The 22727-nt window shown below is 40.9% G+C and overlaps 1 protein-coding gene across 1 annotated transcript in view; it reads right to left on the bottom strand.

Moving 5' to 3' along the window:
- The window catches only part of gas7b (growth arrest-specific 7b), a 65625-nt gene that overhangs the window by 9406 nt on the left and 33492 nt on the right, over positions 1-22727 (bottom strand). Inside the window, exons 3-11 of the mRNA XM_047609056.1 lie at positions 20859-20936; positions 18998-19086; positions 17164-17217; positions 14054-14143; positions 11285-11400; positions 10994-11068; positions 4895-4973; positions 1406-1534; positions 687-810 (exon numbers count right to left, since the gene is read on the bottom strand). Coding sequence (XP_047465012.1) covers positions 687-810; positions 1406-1534; positions 4895-4973; positions 10994-11068; positions 11285-11400; positions 14054-14143; positions 17164-17217; positions 18998-19086; positions 20859-20936 — 834 coding nt within the window. The remainder of the gene's footprint in view (positions 1-686; positions 811-1405; positions 1535-4894; positions 4974-10993; positions 11069-11284; positions 11401-14053; positions 14144-17163; positions 17218-18997; positions 19087-20858; positions 20937-22727) is intronic.

Here is a 22727-nt window from a genome sequence, read left to right on the forward strand (position 1 = left end):
AGTTATTTATTGGTATAAAGTAATGATCAGTGTCGACTCAAACTCTGAAGCTTGTACCTGAGTACATCGCACGCTGTTGGCCAGAGTAACAAGACTCAAGAGTTGCACCCAAATAATCTTATCTATGATTTAGAGCCCTGCATTTATCTAAATGTGCTGTATATATCTGCTGTAGATGGATTGTTGCTGAACTGAGAGCAGCGCTGACACAAACCATTGCTGATCTGATGATGTCTGATAAGATATGTGATGGGAAGGATGAAACCCACATGTCTGATACACAGAGCACCACAGGGCCCAAAATGATTACATTTTTAGTTTAGCTATTTAGAGTTGCTTCAATGTTTAAATTGAACAATCCTGTCCATGTGACTCTAGGGTCAGGAGCAACACATCTGGACGACTAACTGTCTGGTACCCAGAGGATGCTTTTAGCAAACCCAAGCTTTAACATAGTATTGCGTAATTCCCCACAGTTTGTGGTCATATTTTAACACTTTCAATTGATATCAATTGTCCCACTATTTTTAAAATACAAATTGCAAGCACTGCAAAAAAACTACTGTTCATCATTAGTTACGAATAGTGGACGTTTTAGATGGGTTGCACTTGCAGTGCACGTACACAGACAGGCTACCTAAGTGAAACAATGACCCCAGAGTGACCCAGTGGGTTTGGCCTCTGACCTGCTTGCGTGGATTTCCTGCGGGCCTTCTTGATGTCCTCCTCAATCTTGTTGCTGAGTTTGATCTCCAGTTGCTGAGTCTTTAACTCCAGCTCTTTCTGCCTGTCAGCCAGAGCTTTACGGGCCTGGAGGAGATAAGACAGTGAGACAAAATGATCTGCCCCCGGATTTCTGGCTGAGTTTCAGGCAGCACACTTTTTCTTTAAACAATGTAATGCGCGCAGTGATCTGGAAACAAACATCATTCTGATTAAAGTCATAAAAGCTTGCAGCTGTTCATTCTCTGGAGTGATAATTCAGTCTTTAAGTTGTGCTGCTAAATATTTTAATCAATCACCCAGCGTTAAAGGTGTCTTCTGACAGCCAGCGTGGCCGGTATCTTATTCCCTGTGCAGCTTTTAATGCTCAATTGTCCGTCAGATGAGTTTACTGAAAGAAACTGCTCTGTCCTTTTTTTTCAGAGCAAACGCTATTCAGATGACAGATGATGTGGGACAGATCTGCAGTTGCTGTTTGGCTTTGACCAAGATTTTTATTGTGCATACACAAAAAGTCGGAAACATTCCAGGGATGGGAAACAGCCGTCTGCGTATGGTAGTAATGTGGAATTTTAATCAGCAGGCAGATGATCCAGAAATCTTACTGCTGCCATATGCGAGGATAGAAGTGGGTTAGAGCTGCTGTAGTTATTCTTTTACACGTTGGTGTTTGCAGGTCTACCTTCTCCACAGCTGCATAGCGCCCAACCAGCTGCTTCCGCAGGTCGGCGATGTGGTGGTCGAACCTCTTCATGTCCTTCTTAAAGTTCTCCCGGAATGTCAGCAATGGCTTCTCCACTTCACTCTGGAGCTATTATAAAAAAAAAGAAAAAAAAGCCAAGAGTTCAAGACTAACCAGGAGGAGATAATGAAAGGATAGTCTAGGCCTTAATAGGGCCTTCAGTAGGGCCTTCAATAAGATTAAGGCAGCTGACTCATTGTTACAAGGCTGTAGTTTGAAGAAGTTTTTATGATTAAGATTTATTGTATCTAAATGATCTAATTGTCCCCTACAATTGTTGAGCTGCTAAAGAGAAACAGGCTAGACTTAACTTTAATTTGGTTGTTAAGATGTCAGCTTAAAGCCTTTTATACTTGGTTTTCCAGCTACAAGCTAAGATACATTCCCATAAGCTAGCTAAAACAGTTTTGGCTACATGCTAACTTGCTAGTTGTGAACAAAAAATGACATGAAGGGCAATACTTAAAATTAATTAATTAATTAATGTATGGCTAAATGACAAAGTATGTGTTAGGCAGGGTAACGTGAATTAAAACTTTTCTTTCAAAAGTACCTAAGAATTCTACCTCCTGTTATAGATTGTAGATTATAGATTGTAGATAGCATAATTTGATTTTATCCTCAGTTATAGTCTCAGTGTGACTATCTACTTGCCCTTAAATACAATTCCTTACAAATACCAAAAAAAGTTTTTTTTTGTTTGTTTTTTGTGTAGCACAGAGTCATACTCCCTCCCAACATCCAAGACCAGTGTTAGGGTATGAAGTAATTTTATTGAGGTGGCCAAATTTGGAATTAAGCGAAATCTAGCTGTAAAACAACAGTTCTTATCATATCAACACAATAGAAATTATAATTTAAATATGTGATTATAGAACAAAAAGTAACAATAGAGAAACTGGGCTTCACTGACCCAAAAATATGGAAGCCTGAAAAAAAGTGAGCAACTTTCCATATGATGTATGGGATGCTATCTTGGAACGCAGTGTCTTAATACGCCCACACGTCATTTCTTGGGATTTTAAACCCTCCTCACAGGCTTTGTGTCCCCAAGAATGAGGTCTATGGATGGACTTTGTTGGCAAATGTACAGAATAGCTTTGCATTGTGAGGCAAACCATCGTGAATATGAGTTTTCATCTGACAAGCTCAGAATGGTACAGGAATAAAATAGGCCAGAGCTGTATTTGGCTCCTCAGCTCATCACATTCAGTATGACTGTGACATGCGAGGACTGCAAGTTGGCCACAGGACACATATAGAAAAGAATGCCCTGGAAAAGTAATTTCCTCTGAGTTCCATTGTAATTTCTCCAACGTTAAGCTGTGACTGAACACAGAATAGTAGCATCATCTGCAGATGAATTTCAACTAGGTGTCACTCATACATACACAATGACTTACAGTGTTGTGTTGACTGTCCAAAAGCATGTGCAACTTTTGATTACTTTCAGATTCTAGAGATCTGCCGAGATTAAATCTGTCAGCCACATGCAGAGGTAGTAACTCTTCATGCATTTTAAAGTGAAAATTGCTTATTTTACCAGCAGCAAGTCAAGTATTAAATCATATAAAATACAGTAATTCTAAATGATAAGTAATTCTTATCAATGAAAAAGGGGGACATTGTTTAATCCCCACTCTGTATATCTGATTGGAGCATCCAAAAACCTTAATTAGTTCCATTCCCTCTAGTTGCTTTCCACATTATGTCATCTTCCTCTCACATTGAGTAAGTTCAGATGAAAAATGGCTTGATGTAAAGCAGCCAAACAACAGTCAGAATATTAGATGACAACACTGCTTTGCTTCCTGCTTTCGTGATTCCTTAAGGTAAAGAGGGCTTGACGCGAACGCTATAACTTCCAGCTCCAAGAATGTGACACAAGAGTATTATTTTTGAACGCGAGCGGCAGGCCCGTCGCCGGTTGTGTGATCTTAATAAGCAATGTGAGGTTCTGTCCCAGCTGTCAGTGATGAATGAGATCTGCAGCCCCTTCCTGGAGTCGCCCTCGAACCCATCATTCAAAGTTCATTTCCACTCAAATCCTTCCCCTCTCCTCCAACAGCCTGGAAGAGTGCCGCACATCTGTGCATCTCTGGAGGATAACATCACCGACTCCATTTCCTCCATCAGTCCATCTGTAATCCTGGTCTCTATCTTTCGTCCCCCGTCTCTTGACTTCCCCCGTTTCACCCATCAAACATGACCTCAAAATTAAGAGCAACATTTCCCCCGCAAGAAGACTTTTCTGCAGATTATAACAGGCATGGTCTCTGAAGGCGCGTTTTCACAGGTTTATGGGCATTTTGGACGTGATGAAGTAAACTAATTCTTGAGACAGACACATCTCGCTCAAAACTCATCTGGGATCGCTCCCGCTGCCTGTCCCACTGACGGGAAATCCTGAAGAAAAAAGCCGCTGGTGAGAAACGTTAATTCAAAGTCTCTGTGTCACATACACTGTACGTTCTTCAGCCCGCAGAGCCATAAGGGAGCCCTTTACTGTATGCAATTAAATTGGAAGGCAGTCTGTCTGACTACTAAGTCATATGTGCTGTAGGCTGAGAAGCCCACAACCAATATGGAATCACATGCTGTAAAACACAGGGTTCCTCTCCCTCTCTACGTCATGCCTGACTTGAGAACTATGAATCAAAACATTATCGCTCTCTCTCACACACGCTTTTTTACAGTGGTTTCCTTTGTATTACTATTTTATTTATTTATTTTTACAGTTGGCCATAATATTCTTTGGTTATGACCAAAAACCAAATAAACCTTGACATTCCCCTAAAATTATCTACCATCCCCTTAAACAACAATGGTTGTTTTTGTTGCTTTTGTTGGTAATGATTACATAAGTTTGATTTCTCTCCGCTCATGTTCATCATCTGACTTTCCCATTTAGCTCTTAGAGCTGAGCCCACCGTCCTAAGCTCTGCCTGTGGTCCAAATGTTTAACATTTCGAACTGGTCAGGAGTTAGATGGAGTCAGGCCATGCTAAGATGGTAACACCCCATGTGAAAACACTGAGCTTCAAAACGGTTCTTCAGGATCCCTGTGGTGAAGTCACCTCTACATACAGTCTATGCCCTGAGCTTTAAAACTCCTGTGCATGGAACTTGAAAAGAATCTGGAGGAAATTACTGAGTACTGAGAACTGAGAGGTGAATGATGTGTCTACATAGAGTGTTTCAGCATGGTTCTTCAGTCATCCATCTCAGGGACCGTTAACATAACAAATCTGCGTATCCAAAGCGTATCCTGATGCACGTGGTGTCTACACTCCTACCTGGCCACAGCTAACATGTGTGCTCACACAAAAAATCCCGCATTCAAATCCATGTGAACACAGTGAGTAAAAAACGGAATCATTTATTTGGCTTCAGGTCTAATTAGCAGCAACCTGCAGTGTGATGAATTACCTTAGAGGAGAACTTTAGGTGAACTTCAGCTTCATCTGCCAGGCTCTTCTTCAGCTGGGCCCAGGCCTCCCCCAGAGTGCTGAGAAACAGGTAAGAAGGAGGGAGCACGAGAGAGTGTGTTTAATTTCTTACACAAGAAAGGGACCACACACTTTCACAGAAAAAAAAAAAAAAAAAAAAAGATTTGGGGAGTGCAGGGAGGCTGTCAAGGAAATGTGGGGTAAGACGGAGTTTGGGAGAGGGGGCTGGGCCAATCCTATCACACATACAGTCATCCACACAACAGATGGGGTTCATGAGCAGTCAGTGCAAAAGTTCATGGACACACAAATAACCATTAAATCTAGAGAGGCAGGCTGAGGTCCACAGCCAGTTCAGCAGATGATTAGGATGTATGGAACATGAGATATGCCTCCACTTTTCCCGTCAGCCATGAAGGAACGGTTTGTATTGTTTTCAAGCTTGGCAATCAAATACAGTTTAGACAATGCACATTACCAAGTAATCGCACACAACATTTCGTTTTAATAGGCCAGACATTTTGTTTTAATTTAGAGGAAGTGAACGCTTCATAGCAGAAAGCCTCTTCATATTTCATCAAGCTGAGGACTGTAAAACAATCACCCAGCGGGCAGACAGTCTGAGGCACGAGGCTTTAGGTCCAGGGCCGGCGGCCTTTATGGGGAAGCGGGTCACTTCAAAGCACGGCACTGAATGGAAGACATGTGTGGAATTCCCTCACGCTGACATCCAAAACATTCCTTACACTGACAGAGTAAAGTCTGGCACCTGCACCGCTACACCATCAAAAACCGATAGAAAAACAATCGGAGCTTTTAACATCACGCTCGGGGATCTTTTCAGAGCTCAGGGTTGCTGATTGCCTTTTGCAAACCGGTAAAAAGAGGAAATATCCTTATTGCTACCTTATGACAATCGGACACAAGGTTTTAGATTAACATAATCTGTGCTGCTCAGTAAGGTTGTCTAATGTATTCAGTCGTTTAACTTCTTTGTGGAGTGCTTAATAACTTCCCAAAACCAAGGTTAATGGTTTACACTGAGGAAGACATTTGTATTGTTAGAGTTCTAAGCCTAACTTAATTTGGTTATCTCCATAAAAAATTAGGACATGAACTACAGATATTGTAAAAGGAAAAATGGTGTGTTACAGTGAACCTAAAATATAACTGAGAAAGTCTCCCGGTTCCTGCACTTCTTTTCTAAAGTGTACAAAACTTTATACAGATTTATACGTAAAAGTGCCCTTTGCGATATCTAGACATCAGTTGGCTGCTAAGTAATTTGTTCCACATGCAAATAAGGATGCCATCCACTCAAAATTCATTATGAGTTGGGGTGTACTTTATTTTGTAGTTAGTTGTTCAGTTGGTCTGTATATAAAAATAATCAAAAAATGCCTGTCACAATACATAGAATATGTCTTCAACAGGGGGGTCCTCGACCCCTAAGGGGTCCACAGAGGTACTGTCGGGGGGGATGCAAAATCTATATATATATATATATATATATATATTCCCCCACAAATTTAAATTTCTTTAAATACACATTTACATGAAAACCAACCATCCCTTAAATAAGGGGATAAATGGAGGCAGAAAACGTTATCGTTCTTTCAGCACTCGAACAGAGCGCCACAATAGCAGAGACCTGTCAATCAAAGCCTCCTGTACACGGTAGGACCTGTCCCTATCGCTGCTGAACCAATCACGAGGCTGCATGTTACATGGTGACTCTGTCAGGTTCCCTGCAATTGACTGAAAGCCTATTCAGTCTCCTGGTGAAATCCCAGATGCACACTGTTGTTTATGTCAGGTATGTTTAGGTTTATGGCAGTTGGCCACCCTACTGTTGCACATGTTGAAAATAATAATGATAATAAAAAAGGGGGAAATATTTGAATCTGTGTATTATTTGAATAGCTTAATATTGAATGTAAAAATGATAATAATAATGTATATTCAAAAATAGCACTTGTCTGAGTTTAATATAGAACACATATAACTCAGATTGAGGGTCCTTGGCTTGACAAATATCGAAGACCCCATACCATAGAAGACAAGGTAATGTCTAAAACAATGTCTTATTTTACTCAAACAACTGAAAGCTGCCTGGACTTGGACTTTACAAGTTTCACAACTCCAGATATATTATTTACACTTAATAAAATACATGTGCCATTTGCTCACAGTATTTCAGTAACAAACTGGACAACAAGTGATTATCAGTACAACTGACAAGGTGCAGGACTGGTAGCTACAAAAAGTAGCCACATTTGCCGCATAGCCACGTCTCTAGCAAACAAATGGTAAAGTCAGGAATAAATAGAAGGCTGGTTCTGGGCTATGGACGGTAGGAACCGAACAACAAAAAAGCGATTGTGCCGTCTGACAACAGAGCCGGCCTGAGGGAGAGCATAATGAAAGTATTGTGTTGGACTTTTGCGGGTGTGGGCAGACTGAGCAGACTGGCATAATCTGGATTCTATATGGGGCAATTCCATCCCACTCACTTTTACCCTGCTAATAAACAGGGGTTACCTAATATGCATGCAAACACTGCTGGGGCGGGCTGAGGGTAGCTACACCTTGCTTTGCAGAACTTGCCTGCTTTCTTTGTCTGATATACAGTGTGTAAGTGCATACAAATGTTTAGAATGTAAAATACAATTATTTCCGTAAGGTCACAGTGAGGAGTTGAATAAAATCAGCAACCCAAGTACAAAAGTCTTAAAGTTAGCGAGAGAAGCTAGCGAGCGCTGTGTTTGCCAAGGCCAGCAATCCAACATAAGACTGCAGCAGCCTAAAACTTAATTTATGCTATTGCGGCATGTTAACGTTGTAGGGGGTCATGTAAACATTTTTTGTAATGTTATTATATTCGTAGTCATTCATGTCTGCAGCGCTGCATCAGTTGTTGTTTTGCTAGCCCAGTTCAAACCACTGATTCCCGAAGAGTGGTTTTAAAGCTCAGTGTGGTGACTGTGACCGTTGCCATCTTGGCAGCACGTAACATTGCTTTCGAACGAGGTTGTGTTGACTGGGTTCTCAAGACAAGTCAACAGGAACAGCCCCCTCTTGCTGAATTCACAACTTCATAATTGGAAATTTTCACAAAGGTCAGAGTTCACGAGTTGCAGACATTTTCCATTTGGCAGAGGGTGATGGTACAATGATATGTTTTAATTTTCTTTGTGATTTTATAATACGTCTGTGGAAAATGTTGACCCAGCAGTCTCTGCATTTCCCTTTGCATTTCCTACATTCAGTTACCCTGTCGTTAGCATGCTAAACCACTAGCCCTGATGGCTTCTAGACACTAACAGTTTTATAGCGGTGGTGTTCTCACATCTTACAGCTCATGTTACCACCAAAGCCTAGCAATTTCTTCACACAGGGCCATGATAACCATGATCATAAGCAAAAATACAGTAAAGTCATGTGCACGTCTTCCATTTGAAGGCAGCATGACTTCTTCTTACTCCTGGAAAATACAAATATGGGTTGCTGTTTGGTTTTTACATCACATTTTTATTTAGGATTTAGTAAATTAAAACAGGTTGTACACAAACTATTTTTGGATTCTTATTTGATGCCACACAGCAATGGTTATGAAAGCCGTTTTCACAGCTATTGCCGTCATAAACTACAGCACAATTGAAAGGAGAACTGTAATTAAAAACGGTCCCTTCAGCCTCCATAGAAGTCAAGGATACACACTGCTACGACAAAAATTTTTTGAGGAACTGATACTCATACATGGCCTAAATCTTGATTCAGTTTAAACTTAAATCACGCGATTTACTATACGAAATGAATAACTAGTACCTCCCATTCCAGTTCATTAGTAATAACGCAATTACCAATGGACCAAATTTTTCAGCGTGGTACAATAACTTGCAATTCTGACATTTTGTGGTGTTGCTGTGCAGTGTCACTGTTGCCTTGTGGAATCTCTAAAGATGGAGTTTGATGAGTTTAATAATGATGCCGCGGGCGGCGTCCGCAGCTTCTCCTCTTTAATCGGCCCTGTCCCCCTGAGCTTCCCGTTGCTTTCCACGTTCTCGTGTCCCCTTGGTGAATCACACAAAGAGCTGCCCTCAGCGTGATATCCCCTTTGCTGTCAAACAGGAGAGAAGAGGAGCGCCTGCAAACTATATTCCTCCCTGCTGGGTTGCCCCTCCATCCCCCAACTCCCAGCGCACATACACCTCCTCTTCCCCCCGTGTGTCTGTGCCTCCTCTTCTCTGCTCTCTCTTCTAATAGACGGAGTAAGCTGCAGATGAAAGCAACCGGTGGTTTACAGGAAGGCCGCTCTGCTTCACAGCATCATTGACAGGCCCTGCAGACCCAGACTCACACCAGGACATCTCGCCTGGTTGGCTACTCGACTGGCTTACTCACAGAAAAGCAGTCTGCCTGACTGGCTAATTGGACGACTAATTACACATAAGTGTTAATTTACACCGAGCAAAATCTCTCAGAGCAGACATTAGATGTATCTTATGTACGTTTTACGAAACTGAAAATACTTTATGTGAAAAGCTTTTGCTGCTGACGTTCAACACAACGCAGTCTAACTAGGTCTGGTTTGACCAGAAGAGTTCAATGTATCATGTTTCATGTTAGCAAATCTTCAAATCTGGTTTTCCATGAGAAGACTGCATAAACAAGAGCATCGAAATACCCAACCAACCTTATCTCCATCCTTCCATTATCTATTGCCCATGCAATAGATAATGGAAGATAATGGAGCGACAAACAGCCAAAACCGGCCCAGTTCTGGATGAATTCGCAAAGTGCGGAAATTACATAAAACATCAATTAACTGCAATTTTTCAGTAAAAACAACCGCCACTCTCAATTTTTTCACTAGGATGTACCGCTTAAATAAGAGTATAGCGGAGATAACGCGACAGAGACGTGGAATTAAACAGCAGATGGCAGTAATGTGTTGAATTTGCTTTTCTTTTTTTCAAAATAAAAGAAACTTCAGGTTATTCATAAAATATTTTGTGAAAGGATAGTTCATTAAAAGTAAACATTTTTGTAATGTCATTGTACTTGTTTGCACGAAAGCAAAGGGGAAAACTTAGGTTGTCGTCATTTAGAAGTTCACTAAAATGTATATATATATATATATGTATATATATATATATATATGTAATTAACTCATATATATTGTTGCTACAGTGTAAAAACTTCTATCCATCTTTCTTTGTTTTTATTATTTCAAGAAGAAAAACTGTTGCACAGCACCTTTAGAAAAAAACAGCATTGTCCCTTTAAGAAACACAGTAGTCTTGAGTTGTTGTTGTTGATGTTATGCACGGCTGTGGATGTGTGCAGAAAATGAAACTTTGTCTTCGTCAACAGATAAATGATAGACTAACATCTAAAACATTTTTTCAATGTCACGCGATCTACCCTCACCACGCGATCGATGTATTGTCCCGGGTACCAGCTGCCAAGAGGCGGCGCAGACCCTCGACAGGTCGCTCCCAGACACACATACACGCCTACAGCCAGTACACAATGTTGTTGGATTGTGGCAGAAAGTCATTTTTAACGTCACATCATCATTAGTATAATCATTAGTATAATTGTCATATGTATCCACGTTGTAACCTGAAGTTGGGACTAATTTTAACAAATAAGAATATTTTTTTTCCACTTCTTTATTTCTCTCCCAAATAACACTTTCTAAAAATCATCATCTATTACTCTCATGTTTCTTTTAAGGCATTTCCATATGTTCCCCGTTTGTCCCTCACTGAATTTCTACCAGCTCCATGTTTGTTGTTCACTGTCTGACCTTTGACATCCCTGGAGAGAAATATGCCCTCTAGAGTGCAATAATATACACATTATTATTACCATTGCTAAATATACTGAGGAGGAAGGAGCCCCAAAACACACCACTTACACGCTCCCTGACTCTAGCATAGTGAGAACTCTTGCAGACTGCTTTTCAAGTTTTCCTCTTTAAAAATAGTGATTTGTGCGGCCATGTGTGTGATTAACCCCTGTTTGATGAGGGGGGTGTGGACGGTTGTCTGTCTCCTTCACAGTCACTCACCCTTCTTCATGGCCTGCTAGAGGGATCTGGGAGAGCTTGGAGAGATTCTTGGCGTACTCCTCTTCTATCTTTATCCTGAGAGGGAAGTAGAGTTTTCTATTACCACACAGCCTTTACACAACGGTGACTGTTTCCATATACGTTTCCTGTGTTGTGCAATAGTGGTGTACATAAATGAGCAGAATAAAGAAGGGAACTGGTTTTGTTGATGTTTTAATGCCATGTATAAGGTTTTCATGGTAACCCGAGAATGGGAAAAAGAAAAGAAAAGGCAGATGAGAACACAGATACCTTTCTCGTACGAACTCGGCCATCTCTTTCTGCATCTGTTTCCCCTTCAGCTGTTTCTGCAGCAAAACCTCAAACCCTGTGATGTAGCCGTTGCCCTGGGGATCCTTCTTATCAGTCTATGAGATAAACACAACAAGCACACGAGAAATTCGCTGAACCAACGAACGCTTGGCGGCAAACATGTGACCATCGCATCTCGACAAAGTGGCTCAGTGAGACAAGCAGCTGGCAGCATGCCGCCTTAAATAAATATTGCATTTGCAGTATTTACTTTAAAATCCACCCTAATAGCTGTCATTTAACGTAACAAACTGAACTGGTTACTTAGAGTTAACATGCACTGTAGCTATCTTTTCACTAAAACATCCATGATAAGATGCAGGAAACGGCACGTTCATCAAATATTTCCCTCCAGCTGTCATCATTTTTTGATTGATTATTGATACCTGCTCATCTGAAAAGCTGCACTACATTATGTGGCCAAAATGCATTGTTCCTGGTATTGACAAATCCAAAGAGAGCAATAATTCAACTCGGCACATTCTTCCCTCCCAACAAAGAGCGAGCATTTCAGCTCATAGTTTGGGTTTCATGTTGCATAACTTTAAAATTTTCTCACGGCTCTCATCGACCTGATTCATAGCAGCTGTCTGCAGAGAGAATGCTCTGAGACACCAGCTGTACAGTACCTGCTCGGCAGAAACCCCTGTTTTGTGCGTGTTTTAGCATCTTTTAGCCTTTTGTTTCAGTTTTGCGACATTGCTTTGGTCTTTCATCAACGTATTTTCAGCAGCATCAGAGCCTCTGTTTTGAGCTCGGCCGACATGCGGGGTTAGCAACTAGCTAGTGCGCATATTTTCTTTAACAGTCACATTTCCCTCAGGAATTAGTTGAAACCAAACCAGAGATCAAAGAATGGATATTCACCAGAAACAAGGGTCTGACGTTGCCCTTGTTTGCTACAAACATCAACGATAAAATAATTGCATTTAGCAGATCAACAGGCAGACCTTTTCTCAGGAGATGGTGGGGACCAAAAACAGAGCAAAAAACTAGAGCAAATAGTGGACTCTCGTATTACTCCCGTATTACTCTCAAATACTCATATTTTTCAGTGTCTGCCCAGTGGTTAAATAACTGCATGTAAATGCAGTAACTGCGTAACTGCATTTGAGGCTTGCTTTTCAAGTGTATGTGTGTTAAGATAACAAATAAGTGATTTGATGATGGTTATATATATATTATTGGTATATAATTGTACATGTTCAGAGCTTGTCCCACTGACTGAATGCAAACTTTATGTAGGAGTGAACTAAAATAGCACTTTCAGACTTTGTTTTGGAATACATTTGGAATATCAGCATAAGCTGCTTTGTGTCAGTTTCATTTTGAATGAGTACTGAACTAATTTTAATGCAACGCGGCACTCCAATATGTAACAACCCTTTTGTCTGCTGAAACTACACAATTTGTATGAGGGGGAGGACATGGCAGCCGAGTATTGGCGCCAAACTATCTTGATTAATGGCCACGCCTTAGATGTCATTTGCAACCGGAGGCCGCACAGTTACAAGACGGACGTAGAGACGAGGTGTTGAGGTGGTGTCTCCTGCCTGAACCTTGATACCAAGCTAAGAGCACAGCCAAGAAAAAATAATCAACAGGATTCCAAGAGAGTCAAGATTGCAGAAACAGGGTGGACCTATATTTGGGATGGGAAAAATGCTAATTAGCCAATTTATCACTATAGCTAAATTGGTGAATTACTTGATCGGGTTAATATAATATGATGTTTAATTAACTATAAAAAGCAGGCAGTAGATGGATTACATCAATGCATGTAAGCAGGTATGAAAATATTAGTCAGTCAGTCAATGTCCTTGGCTAACACCAGGAGTGATTCGAGATGCTTGATTCGTAAAAAACGACTTCTTGTTTCAGTCAAACCTTACATTTCCTAACTCTGCTTTCTCTACTCACTCATATTCTACAAGCTGTCACATCTGTGTGTATGACTACAATGTGTTAGCCCCACAAACCGCACCTGGTAGAGATTACACTGCAGGGGAGGGAGATGTCCAAACAGAGGAGCCGAAGCCAGCTGGCTCGCTGCGCTCACGTCGGTTTACATGTAATGTATTGTCCTACCGCGCCGTGTGTCAGCTCTCACTAAAGCCAGAGCTGATTCTCAGCGTGCAGTGCCGCCACGATGAGATAAACATGGAATCATGTATAAAGATGAAAAGGGTCCGGTGTTGTTTTTGTTCGCATGGACTCGCACGGATGTTCAGTTAGTGATTTAAAGGCGAGAGTGGCAGTGTCAACAGAGTTCACTGTTTTTCTTTCTTTTGTTACAACTTATTTCTCATTTGAGAAATTATTCTTCATCATCTTCCTGCTGTGTGCATCAAAATTGAATGTTCACAAGGAAGATATTTGGTTGCCATGTTGTAATGTACCCCCTAGAAGACACATTATGTAATGTCCCCTGGTTGGTTTGGGCAGCCTTACACCCCTGATCCCTAGTTTAATGGTGTGTTCACCCTACAAGCCACAAAAGCTACAACACAGTCAGATGTCAAGAAGCTGTTTGAGTGTCAGTCAAGCCCTCTGAGACGTCATCGTTCGAGGTTTGGAACGGACGATGACTTTATGCATAACCCAGGATTGGGTGATGCAAATTTTAGCGAGGAGCACATAATAAACTGGCAATAAACTGACAATTCAGACAGCTGATTTACAGTCATTTCAGTGTGGAGGCACTCTTACCCAGAAGTAGTCGCAGTAGCTCCATTCGCTTGGTTTCAGCAGCTGTTGCTCAGACATGTAGGCAGGCGACGGGAACGTCACAGAGTTAATCTGCAGTAGCAAGACAGTGAGAGAGCACCACAGGGAGGGCAGTTTAATGGGGCACTTTATAGGATAATGACAAACAAGTTTGCTTTGATGCCACCGCCCTGTACACCAGAGCCATTAGTGCTCAATGTGTTGACAGGCAGTTAACACGCGCACACACAAACACAAAAAAGGGACTTCACGTTGGTATTCATGGTAGTCTGTTGCTTTGGCAACATTCTCAGCATCTCTGCAGCTTCAAGAACATGTCAAAGAAAAACAGAAACTGACCCAACGCTGTTCATGCAAATGTCTCTATGCAGGCTGTCCTTGGACACATGAACAGTAAACAGAGCCTTTGTGGTTCTCAGTCTGTTTTGGGATTCATTGTTCAGTTTTGTAGCTCCATCTACTCTACTTTTGTCTCACAGCGATCAGCTGAATTGTCTTGATACAGCCCTCCCTGCCGTGAAGGCCTCAAGGGTTACCTATATGACTGTACACACTGCATGTACAATTCTTTAGTGGTCTTTGCTTTTGCTTGATGAGACTGATAGGAGACGGCCACCTCTGACCTCCTTCTAGGATCTCTTCTTTGACAAACCATCACTTCCATGTTTGGCAAAGTGGGGGCTTTCCATTTAAATGCAAAACTTGTTTAGAGATTCTTCAGCTGCCAGTTCATGCACGCCAAGCAAAAGAATAAAGAACAACGGACGACTCAAAGAGAAACAAAAGAAAGAGGCATGTCTTCACCATAGAGAGACACAGACAGACACCAGGTTTAACTCCAGGGCAAAACAAGGGAGCTTTATCTCCTGTCACATTCATTCCAATTAACCTCAGGACGTAAAGCGCCTGCAGTGAGGTTGCATACTTTCTATTAAAAAAAAAAAGCCAAATGCCAAAGCCTCGCCTTTTAGAGCAAATCAACAAATATGGTTCGGCTGATGACTTTTCCAGGCAGGATGGGCCTCTAATTCAAACTTGTCTTGGCTTATGAAGCTTATAATTTGTTTGAGGGAACAACTTCCCATTTAATAGCTGCAGAGGTCCAGAGGTTGACAGCTAGCAGGGCTTAAAGCTAACCCTTCCTTCTTCTGGTAAAGATGAGGGCAAGGAGACTTCCAACAGTCTCCAATGAAAGGCTCAGTTTGTTTGCATTCACACACACACACACACACACACACACACACACACACACACACACACACGGTTTCCAGCACTTTCTTTCCTGACCTTTAGTGACTTCAAAAACTGCCCCCTCCTCCAAACAATGAATGCCCATTCTTGGTTTAACATTCACTACTCAGTAGAAACCTTTCATGTTTTCAACTTGACTGGATTTCATTTCAATTTAAACCACAAATAAATTAAATCTGGTTACAAAATCTTTGTATTACCTTATCTGTCTTAACTGCAGCAACTAATGGTAACATAAAATATCTTTTTAGTGTTGGGACCAATAGGCTACGTTTGGACAACTTAGACTGGAGCTCAAAAACTTAATTATTAGAGAGGAATGAACGAACCATGTCGCTTGCCATTCGATCCTATCATCCATGTAAGAGAAAAAGTATATTCTAATTCAAGGTAATGTTCTGTGTGAATTTGCACTCTCTTGCATAGAAGACGCTAAAGCTCCAAGTATTTAATAAATTCAAAGAAAAGAAGAATGCAAACAGTTGGAATTAACAAACTTAAGCTCAGATCACATTGAATTCTTAGAGACTCTGTCTTCATCACAGTAAAGCTGTATTTTAATGACATTTCCTTTTACCAGCTAACCAGATGTAAATGTAAAAACAACAGGAAATCTGCTAGTGAGCGTATAAGCTAGTAAAAACATCAGTGCCTGTCTACAACTGAGAATTCTCCTCATTTTTTTCATTTTGAATAAAAATGTAAAGAGATAAATCTATCTGTTGTTGTCAGTTAGCAACAGTTGGTGGTTGGTTGGGAATGAAATCCTCGGTTTTGCTGAAGTCAAATGGGTTGGTCCTCATTCTGCATTCATTTCAAAGTCACTTTACCCAAAGTCTTTTTAGTTAAACATACTATATGTCACCACACATTTTATGCTGAAGTCCCTTTGATAATATTTAAGTTTTAAATAGATTAATCATTGCTACCAGCTAACAAAAGTTAGCTGAACACATGACAATACCTTGTGGCATCAGTTATCATATTAGCAGACACAATCATCTGTCTCTGTGTCATTGTTGTTTGACACCAAGATGTTACTGTTTCAAAAGTGAAACCTTGTTAAATATGCCACCCTTACTACTGTAAAGTACACAGATTGAATGCAAGAACGGAAATGGAAACTTTCAAAAGGGTGAACTGACCCCTTCAATTCAAATCAGATAGTCCAGTTTACAGTTACATTTGTACTGAGCGTTGCTTTCTTCTCTTCTTTTTCTTTGTTTTAAAACTGCTTAAGCAACACCCTGGTTGCTATGGAAGCCAAGATATATCACCTCCACTCAGTCTCAAGCCTGTGTTTGTTAAAAGCACAAAAGAAAAACAAATGATAAAATTAAAGCCAGAGAATATGCTATAAACCCACGGCAGCAGTACCCCTGCCATTTGCCAAGCGGAAGGCCAAACAGGATGCAACAACAGAGGACAGAGGAGAAATCATCTGGATGCTGACTAGGATGATGTCACCACGTATCTGTATACTAGCAACTAGAAAACAAGCACCAAACACTTCACACAGGAGTGAATGAACAGGAAACATAGGGAAAACCACACAGAACAGGACATATTTATACACATTTATATGTCCTACTCAGTTTGTATAACGTTAGTTGTGTTTAAAAGAATATATTTTATGACCACAACTGATGCAGAAAACATGCAACTGAAAAATTAAATCCACAAGGGACATCTGGACTTCTGAAAAGTGTATTTTTAAAATCTCTCCATAGAAATACTTAAACTCCCCCTAGCTAGTATCCATAGTGGTCTGTGGACGCCGCTGTAGAGATCCGGTGTTAGTTCACTGTTACTTTGGAGTTCCCATTAGTTGCCCCACTCACCGTGACCGTGGTCTCCTTGCTCTGTTTCCTGGTGGGCGACGTCGATCCCGGGCTCTGCAGAGAGAAGGAGGATGCTCCGTCAAAACCCCCGTCCTCCGTGTCTGACATGACTGCTCAACATACGCACACTGTCACTCGCACACACAAATAGTAGTTTTCCTGGCGAGCAGTGCCAGAGACTGTCTGGTGCTCTTGCTGTGGCGGCTGCTGCTGCTGCTGCTGCTGCTGGTGCGTACTGTATGTGTGAGTGTTGCTGAGCAGAGCAGGGCGGACAGTTCTGCAGAGCAAAGCAAAGCAGGGTTTGCCTTCCCTTTCTTTGTGTGTGACTATGAATGTACGTGTGCCATGTCTAAAACTCAAGCTCAACATAGAGATTTCCAGTGTTCTGGGTTAAAGCAGTAGTGTGTGATTGTGTCATGGGGCAAATCTAATTAGGAAAGAAGAGCAGATATGAAGCCAGATGAAGAATAGAGGGAGGTCAAAAAATAAATAAATAAAGGATATATCGCTACAAATATATAAATAATAATGATAAAAGATCTAAATATAGAAAAGAGAACAGGACTCGGACTGAATCATCACTAGTGTGTTTATAGTTTTTGAACGACTGGGTGTGAAAAGCAGAGAAGTGAGGAGTGAATAAGTGGTGGGTGGATTCTGTATAACTGCACCCTGACTGCCTGGTTAATTATGATCAAGGGAGCAGATACTGTGGGAGGGTTTAATCTGCTCTAACTGCCACCAGCCTCTCCATTAATAATGAGAGGGGGTGAAGAGGGGGTTTGAACGTGCAAGATGTGGAAAGAATACATCATGTGTCATTGTTCTGGCTGGAAATTTCTCTTAATGACTGTGTAATGATGCAATGAGGGGCGAGTGGGCATGCCCACGGGTTTTCTGTTAATTGTGCTTATTATACCCCTCTACTATAAGAGGACCCTTAAAGCTGCGTTAATCAATATTTTTAATATTTACAAAGCATCAAATTACTGAAAGAAGACAATTGTAGCGACAAAATGACTGAGAATTATCCCCCTAAATGACAACTGACTGAAGGTCTTTAAGCTGAATGTTTTGGTTTTAAGCTTGATTAGTTTGGTTCACTCTCATGGCTACAGAAAAAAAACCTGTGGGGTATTTAGCAGGTAAAATAAAAGTAAGTCAGAATCCAGGTTAGATTAGGAGAGTCGTGCTAATTTTGCCCTTTGTCTAAACTCATATGTAATTAGCCAACATGTTAGCCACATGAATGTTACACGGCCGGATCAAGCACATGGAACTGCTTTACTTGTCGTTTCCATAAAAAATGAACTGATCCAGTTTTATAACTAGAACAGCTGCTCGCACTCTGAGCACTTCACATTAAAAGTTGATCATCCGAATGATAACCGAAATTGTTTCAGGACTCAATTAAAGCCTCTGCACAGCCATGTTTCATCCTCACAGATGTTGCCGTTGAACTGGACTGGCATCTCCCATGTGGCTGTGTTAGTTTTGTTGTACCTTTTAGGTGACTTGAAATAAATTAAAAGCTCATTAGTGGGGAACAGTTAACGGCAGTGAAGACATAACGGTGACACAAGAAAGCCCTAAGGCCTGGGGGAAACACCCCCACCTGGGTGCACAGTGGGGAGTTGGTATACTTAAGATGCTTCATTTAATTTTAATTAAAGAGGAATGGTCAAAAACGCTCCCTGCTGTGTATCAGGCTCCAGAGATACTGGCTTTCACATTCCCTATGATGCAACCAAAAGTAGTCTTCCTGTTGGACAAATGATCGCCTGCCAATAGTTGAAAAAAAAAGTAAAGGAAGGACTTGAAAAGACAGGTTTACCTGGGGCTCTGCGCTGCTCTTTCTAACCAGACTGTTGTGCGAATGCTCCACATGATGCAAGGGACTGCCACCTGAGTGAAATCCATTCACTGGAGAAACAAATGACAGAGACAAGGACAGATAAAGACAGGCAGCAGGAAAGACATCTCACTAATTTCTGGAGATTCATCAAGGGTGAATTCATTTCTCTTCATGAGTTGAGTCAAGCTGAGGCTGAACTGCATTCTTGTTTTTCTTGCTTGATAATGTATCTAACAGCTGGCTCAATTACACCATGTCATGGTAATGACTTTGGAACATTGTAACGCTGACTAGTTTTTCCCATTATCAAATCATCTGTTTATGTTTCCAAGCTGTATTTCGTTGTCTCAAGTATTTTGTCTCCAGTCTTCCTCTTGTTTGGACTTTTGTTCCCTTTTTTGGATTTATTCTGTTTAATATGAGGACTGCTTTTTCTTGGAGCTTCATTAAATTTCTTTTTGTTTCCTAGTGCTGCCTCTTCATATGTCTCTGTTTGAGTCACAACACACCAGCTATGCTCGAATCAATCGCTAGGTTAGATTTTGCAAATTTTAAGTGACAGTAAATTCCAGGAAGATGTTATGTGCATATATGTACATCAGATAACAGTGACAATTCATTGGACAAATTGAGTCAAAAAACAATATTAATCCAAATGATCCATTTCCAATTCATTGCCCTTGTACAGAAAAAGTGGTCGTGGAGCTGTGGAAGTTGTTCACCGTCAACCCAAAACATGGCTTTTTCTATTAAAATGGATACTGTATCGGAAGTATCGCGATACACTCCCATATCAATATATTTTTTCCTGCCCCCACCTAACACTGTACATTTTCAACTAGCAGATGTTTGCTGTTGGTTAGGAATAAAACTTTTAATGGCCAGGATTTGTAAAAGTGCAGTTTGCATTTAAAACTATGACTATAACTATGACTCTGAAACTATGTTTGAGAGTTTGTAATGTTCCGCTTGCCAGTAAAATCAACTTTTTGTCAGGTGAAAAATGTCTAGGGATACTAACCTAACTGACTTCATCTGGTCATTTTTCTAATGATATTAGCCTAATGTTATGAAATTTCATAGTATATCACTAGTCTGGAAGCTAACCGACAGAAAAGCAACACATCATCTGGAGTAGAATTGAATATGTTTAAATAAAATGGCTCTGATCAATAGTGTGAAGGTATTATTTTGTCTTTTGCATTGGTTGAAATAAGACCCATAATGAAATGGTGTCACCCAATTGTGTGTTACGTCAGGTTAGTTCAGTATATCAGAGCATTATGATCAAATGACATGTCGGATGTGTTGTTCGCTTTTAACTCTTCAGTCTAAACCATCATACCAAGCTAACGTAAGTTACGTTAGCTTGAGTTTGCAACACAACATGCTTATAAATCCATTTTCAAAAACAACACAGTGGTTTCTAAGAATACTAGCGGCGGCTACAGTGGTTAGAGGGGTGTAACACATTATAATTCAGTCATTTCATTCAGTAAATTTCCCAGTTGCTGGCATTCACTGAAAAATAAGTACTTGTTTATAACTGAAACAAAAGAATGAAGGGAGCTCACAGCGCTCTGCCACTTCTAACGGACCGTGCTGATCCTTTCTGTTTCCCTGCCTTTAGGAGCGGGGCCAAAAGAGAGACAGAGGAGGCCTCAGTTCTGCGGTTGAGGCTATAGATAAAGTTAGTCACAGGAAGTGTCTGTGTGGGGTGGGTGTGCGTGAGCGAGCACTTTGTGCCACTGAGGAATTTGAAGAGAATTCACAGCCCTAGGGCTCGAAAACTTCAGGACGCTGATGTGAAAGAGATGGGGATGGAGAGAGACGCGAGTACCTGCCGGCAAGGAGTTCTTGTGTCGGAAGGAGTTCTTGGGGGTCCCTGGCGCGCTGGACGGCCTCTCCCATGTTGTCTCTGATACGAGAGAAAAACAATGACATTAGGAAAGCAGTTCCAGATGCAACATTCTTTTTGTCATTTTGTTGACAGTGTTGGAACTATTTGTGGGCAACAATAAGAAGAAGTGATTCCATCCACAGATGCAAACTTGGCAACTGTTGCAGTCAGCAGTTAAGTCACAAAAAAAAACAACAAAAAAAAACACTTAAATGGCACTTTATTCCTTTTGCAATGTTGTGTTAATGTTTGTGTTATGCAACTAACATCACACTGGAGCTGTGGGATGGTTTTTCTAAGACCACTTATGACAGTCAGGGACAGTATTTCAGTTGCAGTTGCATGAATCTCAGCCAGGCTTGTTACCATTTGTGTGTCTGTTTCTGGGCACCAAGTACCTAGAAAGCTAGCTAGATCGGAAACTCACTGCGACTTACATGGTAGCTAAAATTAGAAATAATTGACTGGAACATGCTTCCATACCTACAGCAGATGGGGGGGACACGCTCTGCATGTGTACACTAGGAAGTACGTTGGCAGCACAAGAAGAAGAGCTGCTTTGTTGCTTAGGTGCACAACATGCCAAGGACAAAATGAGACCACAGTGTAGGCAAGCACTTTGTGTGTGTGTGTGTGTCTGTGTCAGGCTGCATCCTGCTGGGGATGGCTGCTGCCATCAAGGAGTGTCATTGCTATGGGGTAACGTTGCCTTGCCTAAGTAACGTCCGCATGATTGAATGTCAGGTCCAAAAGTTTCTTATATACTTCTCCTGTAAGCGGTCATAATGTTGTGGTCGATTGGTGTCAGTCTCAATGATTTTCTAAAGCACAGGTCTTCAACAGGGGGTGCGCAGAGGTACTGCAGGGGGGTCAAAAAATCTGGTAACACTTTCTATGAAGGTTGTATTTATAATGCCCTATGAATGCACTCAATTGCACTATTTTATAAGGTGTCTATAAAGCATCATAATGGTCATTATTACCATCTATACATATTCACAAGTCATAACCAACTTCATGATGCATTATGACAACTGGTTATGAATGATTATAATTTTAATCTGAATAGTGCATTATAAATATGTCAATATCTGCCTAGTCACTTGTTAATTTTATGTATCATAACTACTTTGCTTTGCTAAATGTGTGTAGTGATGCATAATGAGTTTTGACTTCTACTATAGTCCTTTATATCTGTAGCTATAAGTATATGTAATAAAGTTATAATAATCTATACATCTCCCTACAGCACACAGTTATAAACATCTATGCAATATCATAAGTGCTATTTGTCAGCTAAACGGCATTGACAGCGTAGCGGTATCTTGCCGTACATAGGAAAAATAAATGCGGACATTTAATATGTTGTCTTTATTACTGTCTTGTAGTGTGTCTGTCAGTGTGTTATAATGCTGGGAGGCTGCATGGCAGACCTTTAAAGTGGATGTTTGGCGGCATCATGGCAAAACCTGAAAGTTATAGAGTGGGAGTACTGGCTTGCTAGAAATTATGGGTCACACATACTTGATATAAGAAAATACAATGTACATAAGTGCTATGTAGGTATATTTTAGATTAGGGGGAAGTTGGGTGTTTTACAAATTTCAATAATTAGGTCGCTTGGTGGTTACTGTTGGGCTGTTGGCCTATTTACTGTTATATGATTCCACACAGGTTTTATGTCTGCATCACATCATTTACAGGACTGGCAGGCATATGGAAAATTTCATAATGACCCAAGATAGATTTCAGTGGCATTGTGAGTTTTGTTCCAATGATAACCACCAAAACATAGTATAGGACCACGCC

This window comes from Mugil cephalus, chromosome 16, assembly GCF_022458985.1.
Source record: "Mugil cephalus isolate CIBA_MC_2020 chromosome 16, CIBA_Mcephalus_1.1, whole genome shotgun sequence".
Classification (NCBI taxonomy): domain Eukaryota; kingdom Metazoa; phylum Chordata; class Actinopteri; order Mugiliformes; family Mugilidae; genus Mugil; species Mugil cephalus.